The sequence below is a fragment of the Ctenopharyngodon idella genome, chromosome 3, assembly GCF_019924925.1.
Source record: "Ctenopharyngodon idella isolate HZGC_01 chromosome 3, HZGC01, whole genome shotgun sequence".
Classification (NCBI taxonomy): domain Eukaryota; kingdom Metazoa; phylum Chordata; class Actinopteri; order Cypriniformes; family Xenocyprididae; genus Ctenopharyngodon; species Ctenopharyngodon idella.
The window spans coordinates 10400690-10408437 of NC_067222.1; the positions used below are offsets into that span (position 1 = coordinate 10400690).

General features: G+C 34.7%; 1 gene segment (V, D, J or C); it reads right to left on the reverse strand.

The window, feature by feature from the left end:
- Positions 1–729: 729 nt before the first annotated feature.
- On the reverse strand, positions 730–4779 carry LOC127509953 (Ig heavy chain C region-like). The segment is given in 5 exon segments: positions 730–1518; positions 1733–2050; positions 2149–2439; positions 3114–3404; positions 4620–4779. Coding segments are annotated over 5 exon segments (1323 nt in total).
- Between the last annotated feature and the right edge of the window lie 2969 nt (positions 4780–7748).

Genomic DNA, 7748 nt, shown 5'->3' on the forward strand with positions numbered 1-7748 from the left:
AAGAAAGCTGTAAAATGTGTTTGTATTTGTAAACATTTTCTTATTATTTAACTTTTATTTTTTATCTTTTAAATTTGTCAGTTTTATTTATGTATTTGTCTTATGTTTGTTTATTCAATGTACCCCCCTGACTGTAATCGAAATTCTTTAAAACAATAAAAAACAAAAATAAATAAATAAATAAAAAAGGCCAGATCTGGGTTGCGAACAAGTGGCTAAATGGGACTACAGAGGTTGATTATTAAACATCATCATACTTAACAGCAAAATCTACTCACAAGTCGCTTTTACAGCCTTGTTGTGTTTATGATAATGCTCTTGCAAACTATTCTAACTCAGACTTTCAGGGAAATGTTTTTAAATAAAGACTGAAACTTTCAGGTCATAATAATGTTCAGCTGTCTGTTAGTCATTTTTAGTGCATTACACCATACACTTGATAAAAATATGCTTATTCTTCTCTTTATAATACTGTTGTCAAGTAACTTTCAACTATCAGTATCTAATGCTGATATACAAAATATCACACATCCTTACAAAACATCTGTGCATTGCAATTTATGTTAATTTCAATATTTACTTTGATGGTCACTTTTAGAAATGAGTATGAGGGTTTACTGTGTTCAGAATCACAAAAATATTCTTCTTTCTCTAAATACTGATAAAAAATGGACCAGAAAATTAACCACATGAATGTTTCTGATGTTGAGAACCACACAAACTCAATCGTGCAAACAGAAAAATGTATTGCTTAATATTTTAAGACAACAAAAGCAAATCGAAATGAATCGTTCTGGATTTAAAATCATAATTTCTAGAGAACAGAATGTGAAAATGTTAGAAGGCATGAACAGGCTAACAGTATCACATTCACAATACCTTTTTTTCTCTTGAAAACTTGATTTTTCACACTATATTGTGTTGACTATGTTTTCATGTGACCATATTTATTTGCATGCAATAACAAATTAAACATAGTGTTTACTGTAATTTAGCATTGAAGTTGAAGACTCTTGCAGAACATTGATACAGATAGACAAAAAAATGCATAAAAACAACAACAAAGATATATAAGCTGACAAGAGAGCAACAGGACAGAAGCACTGGAGTACGTACAAGTGAACAACAGATAAACTTCATGCTCTTTTGAGAGAGTTGCTGTACATTAACAAGCATAATCTCTATTGCACACTGGACATTCTGCCTGTTTCCTTTGGGATGTTGAAACTTGTAATGCAGATCCTATATTGCTCATGTTGGCATGTTTGACTGCACAGGTGATGGTAGTTCTGGGATCTTCATACTCTTGTTTCGACACTGTCAGAATACTGAGAACAGAGATGGAGTTATTTCGTTGAATGGGAGCGCTGGTTGAGCCCTTTATGTAAGACTCTTTGTTCACTTTCCACATGATATAGACATGGCCAAGTTTAGGGCTGGTGACCTCACACACCAGAGAGACTGCGTCTGTGTGGTTAATATCAGGTGTGTAAATGACAACACTGGGTTTCCGTCCATCTGAATTGGAGAAAGTGATAAAGAATAAATCATAAAAAAAATCAAATATAAGTATCAAACAATATTGAATAACAAGAGTTTAACAAGCCAGCTTTTGACAGTGTGTCTAAGCATTTCAAATGTGCTTTTTTGCCATACAAAAAAATCATATCCAACCCTTCATCATCCATGAATGCACACAGAGCCACACAGTTGATTAACTGGAAAGACTCACCGCCTTTATCAAAGCTGATCTCCTGCTTGATGTCTCTATTGATGCCTCTGTCATGAATGCTGCAGGTGACCATTTCACTATTAAACCATTTCTCTGTATCAACAAAGATGTAGTGGGTTCTTATAAACTGTGAAGCGCCTTCAGGAAAGTTTATATTTCCTGCAACACTGGTTACAGGTTTATTCTTCACTTTGCACGACACTGAAGCTTGTTTCACTGTCTCTAGTTCATCTCCAGAAACAACAGCTTCCAAGACAACTTTATTATTGACAAATAATTCTCTCTCAATTGGTGGCTTCAGCATCAGTGTGAGTTTATCTGCAAAGGAATAAGAAAGTAAATATGATTTAATGTGTAAATTTGTATTTACAGAAGTGAGAGCGTATAAGTGAGCAAAGTAACATTAGATGACTTACCTTTGAAGTTCTTCTTCACTCTAACCACTTTTCCCAGGTGGTTGACCACACAGGTATACTCAGTATTTGCATTCCACGTCTCACTGCTGACTTTGCACAGGCTGTGTGTGTTGTAATGACCTTCAGCATTCAGTTCGTACTCCAGGTTTGATTGTCTCGAGCAGTTAGTATCATTTACTTCCCACTGCACAGTGAGGTCTTTGGGGTAGAAATCCTCAATAACACACATGACAGATGCACTTTTCTGAGTTATTACAAGAACCAAGCTCAGGGTTGGTGGTTGTGGGTTCACTGAAATGAAAACAATTTTGATTTATATACAATGAAACAATGTTGAAGACATTTGAAATTTTGCAACAACAACTGTTATTGTCTGTCCTTGCCTTTTCTGAATGGTTGTGTAACTGTTAGTGCTGTACTACACAAGTTATATTGCTTTTCATTTCATTTCTCTTAATGTCTTTAGTTGTATCCTGTCGGGTACTGGTTGAAATCAGTCAGGTCATTTCCACTCTGATCCATCCATTTGAAATCAAGAAAACTGGCAGGCGCAGCCATCAGAAACCAACAGCCAAGATCAGGATTTTCATTAAATAACACATTCAATTTTGGCTGACGCCCTTTAATGCTGCTCAAACTAACTACTGCAATTAATAAATCAATAAGCAAACAAATCAATAATATCAATAAATAAAATAAAAGAAACAAGTGCAGGTTAAGAACAATAGTGCTAGATCCTGTACAGCTTCCCTTTGGAATATTTTAAGTGTTTTAAATGACATGAAATTCAGTTTTAACATGAAACTGTCATTCAAGGTTTGAAGGATGACAGTGGTTTCAAGCATTGCCTGGGCTAAAAAAGCCAGTGTAACCTGTCATGCAGTTCACTTTTTCACCATCAGCACATGGATTTATAGAAATGACAGTGTGAACTAGAGAGAGCAAACCAACATTAGATGACTTACTTCTGAAGTTCTTCCTCACACTAATCAGTTCTCCCTGGTGCATGGCCTCGCAAGTATAGTCAATATTTGCATTCCACGTCTCACTGCTGACTTTACAAAGACTGTATGCTGTGTAAAGACCTTCAGCATTCAGTTTGTACTCCAGTTTTGATTGTCTCAAGCAGTTAGTATCATTTACTTCCCACTGCACAGTGAGGTCCTTGGGGTAGAAATCCTCAATAACACACATGACAGATGTACTTTTCTGAGTTATTACAGGAACCAAGCTCAGGGTTGGTGTTTGTGGATTCACTGAAATGAAAACAATTTTGGTTTATATACAATGAAACGATGTTGAAGACATTTGAAATTTTGCAACAACAACTGTTATTGTCTGTCCTTTCCTTGTCTGAATGGTTGTGTAACTGTTAGTGCTGTACTACACAAGTTATACTGCTTTGATTTCATGGTAACACTTTATTTTAGGGTATTTTAACTATTTGCTTATTAGCATGCATATTACTAGAATATTGGCTGTTTATTAGTACTTATAAAGCACATATTAATGCCTTATTCTGCATGACCTTATTCTACATTCTTAATCCTACCCAATACCTAAACTTAACAACTACCTTACTAACTATCAATAAGCAGTAAATTAGGAGTTTATTGAGGGAAAAGTTGTAGTTAATAGTTTATATGTGTTCCCTATAGTAAAGTGTTACCGATTTCATTAAATATTTATAACACTGATTTTAAATGATTTGTCTCTAGTTTTACTGTAGGATACTGGATGAAATCAGTCAGGTCATTTCCACTGTGATCCATCCTTTTTAAATCAAGAAAAATGGCACACGCAGCCATCAGAAACCAACAGAAAAGATTGTTTTTCACCAACCGTATCGTAAACCCCAGAACAATTGAAAATTATGATACGTGTTCTGTGATGCTTTCTCATCTTTTTTTTAACCCTTTAAATGCATGAATGTTTTGCTAATCATTCTTACATATTCGGGTCTTTAGCGACTCGGATCTATATCTAACACTGATGGATCTCTACCTGTCGTGATAATATAAAACTCCTCTGATATTAGAGTAACAGTTACAGAAGAATAAAATAAAGCATATTTCAAGTTTGAAATTCAGTTTTAACATGAAACTGTTATCTGAGGTTAGTAGTTTGACAGTGGTTTGAAGCATTGCCTGAGCTGTCTTAAAAAAGCCAGCGTAACCTGTCATGCAGTTCACTTTTTCACCATCAGCACATGAAGCTCTCACAACTAGTTTTATGTTTTCATATATCCTCTCAAAGACATGCTGAGAGGCAGAAACAAACATTACTCAAAGACATTACTGTCTAATGTATATCACACGCTGAAGTACAAGCTCAACTCTCTCTAAAGCTACATGAGGTCAGTTAAATGTTACAGGAAGTTCATATAATACTGTATGAGTAACATTTACATTCAAGTCAATAAAATGTAAATGAAAAGAACAATGAAAATAAAGAACAACATCAACACTTGCCTTGACCTCGCACAAAACTGAAGGAAAACAACCAAAAGAGGAAGCCGAGGACTTTTAGTGGACCTGACATTTTGAGCTCACTTCACAAGTAACTATTTTGGTCTTTGCTCTCTGAAACTCTTCTGCGCTTGGGGATCAAAAAGTTGATCAAGTTAATAATTTACAAAAGTCAAAAAGACGTATCTTACAACAGACTTCTCTGTGCACAGACAATATTTCCTATAAATAAAAACAACACAAAATCCTATCTGAATCAGCCATTAATATCTGTCATTTGGAAACACCAGAAGAAATGTTCTCTTAGTGAAGTCAAACTTCTTGAGTCACATTTATGTAACATATGAAAGTTAAGGCCATGTTCACCGCTGACCTCTGTAGCCTAAACCTGTTAGATGTTTTTCATGTATTTCATTGATTTAAGAAGTATGGAATTTGACAGATAAATCTGACCCACAGAGCACTGTAAAGAAAATAAATAAATAAATAAAATTAAGAAATAACTGATATGAAAAATGTTTCATAATGGCCTGGTTTCACAGACAGGGCTTAGACTAAGTCAGGATTAGGCTTACCGACATATTTTAAGGTATGTCAATGCAAGTTGCTTTCTGTTAAAAAAGCTCAAACATGCATTTTAGTCTAGGACTAGATTAAGCCTGGTCTGTGAAATCAGGGGAACAACATGTTCAAGCTTCCAAACATTGCAATGGTACAGCCATTGTAAAATATATTTGTAACTTCCACTGCAAAGCATGTCGTTTAGAAAACTGAGCTATCTATTGAACTGATAAAAACTGAGAGGTAGAAAAAAGTTTGACAAGTATTTGAATGTGCTTAAATAGGACAAAACTAAAGTTGCTGTTGTCTCCCACATTACCTAGATGATCCTCATCATCTCAATCTGAATATAAATATAAATAAAATGCCATTTACAGGATCTTGGACTTTTGATAAACACTGAAAATGTTCAACTCAAAGGTCTTTCACTTTATTTGCAAATGGTTATTTGTGCTGAGTTTGAATCAAAGGTTGTTTTGTAGTAAATGATAAACTTATTTTCCTAAATTTGTTGGAAATATTGTTTCCTACATCACAATCATGATGGAGACACAACATAAACAGAGAGTTTAGAGATGATCACCACATGAACTATGACCTATGCAGTATGAACTACTTACTGCTGTTTACTGAGTCAGTCATCACTAGTAGGCCTACACAAGTATTTAAGTCCTGAAATTCATATGCAACAGCCAGCATGCATGTACATTATAGCTTATCATCCCAGCAAACGCAGTTACATTGTGAAGTAAGCCATTTTTTGAATGTGCACATCTTCCGATTCAGTAGAGCCTATTATGTCAATAACTAGAAGAAAAACAAAGTGCAGTAAACGCCTAAATGATCGAACCATTGGCACTACAATCCAGTATGTTTAAGATTATGATAATGAAATTAAAATTATATGATAATCAAAAGTTTGCAATATAAAGCAGCATAACAGACTGTTTTTGCACAGGTAAAATTACTGGAAGTGAATTACACCAAAAGGTAAATAAGGAGAAAGAAACTAACTTGTGAATTTACAATCAATTCTCCTTTACTTCATCATGATTCATGACTATCACCTGCTGGGATCTTTATATATAACTGCATTCAAAAGCATCTGTCATGAACCACTGTGATCATCACTGTAATGATGGTAAATGTGTCAAATGGGACACTCATTAAAAACTGATCAAATCACTTCGAGTTCTGATTAAACTCATGATGCACTTTCAGTTGATCTCTTTCTGCTTCTACTTGCACGACATTTTCACAGTACTATAAAATACAACAAACATATTATACAATAAAAAAATAAAATAGAGCAAATGGCTCATTAACTTTATAAGTAAAGAACTGCAGTTTGAGGTCTTTTCTATTATAATATCTGGAGCTGCAGTTCAACAGTCTCACCACCAGAGGACAGAAACGACTCTATATTTACACTTTCAACTTAAAAAAAAAAAAAAAACACAGAAACATGACACTTGGTTTTACTTACATTTAACACATAAGTGGTATTTATAAATTCATAATATCAGTGTGTATGAAACTTTTTGTTTTCTGGTGTAAGTGAAGTGATAATTACCTGAGAATTGAGATGAGCTGTGATAAAAACACTGGGCTGACAATTGAAGCTGATGGAAACAGAAGATTGTTTGTGCTGATTTTAATCATAAAGAACATGAAATTGAGGATGATTTGATGATATTTAACAAACAAGTCAATCTAGAAGGTGGACATCTGTCAGATATTTGCTATACACAACACAATTTATCCACCAGTTAAAGGGTTAGTTCACCCAAAAATGAAAATAATGTCATTTATTACTCACCCTCATGCCGTTCCACACCCGTAAGACCTTCGTTCATCTTCGGAACACAAATTGAGATATTTTTGTTTAAATCCGATGGCTCAGTGAGGCCTGCATAGGGAGCAATGACATTTCCTCTCTCAAGATCCATTAATGTTCTAAAAACATATTTAAATCAGTTCATGTGAGTACAGTGGTTCAATATTATTATTATAAAGCGACGAGAATATTTTTGGTGTGCCAAGAAAACAAAATAATGACTTATATAGTGATGGCAGATTTCAAAACACTGCTTCAGGAAGACTCGGAGCGTAATGAATCAGCGTGTCGAATCATGATTCGGATCGCGTGTCAAACCGCCAAACTGCTATAATCACGTGACTTTGGCGCTCCGAACCGCTGATTCGACACGCTGATTCATAACTCGCCAAAGCTTCCTGAAGCAGTGTTTTGAAATTGGCCATCACTATATAAGTCATTATTTTGTTTTTTTTGCCGCACCAAAAATATTCTCTTCGCTTTATAATATTAATATTGAACCACTGTACTCACATGAACTGATTTAAATATGTTTTTAGTACCTTTATGGATCTTGAGAGAGGAAATGTCATTGCTGGCTATGGAGGCCTCACGGAGCCATCGGATTTAAACAAAAATATCTTAATTTGTGTTCTGAAGATTAACGAAGGTTTTACAGGTGTGGAACGGCATGAGGGTGAGTAATTAATGACAGAATTTTCATTTTTGGGTGAACTAACCCTTTAACAGAATAT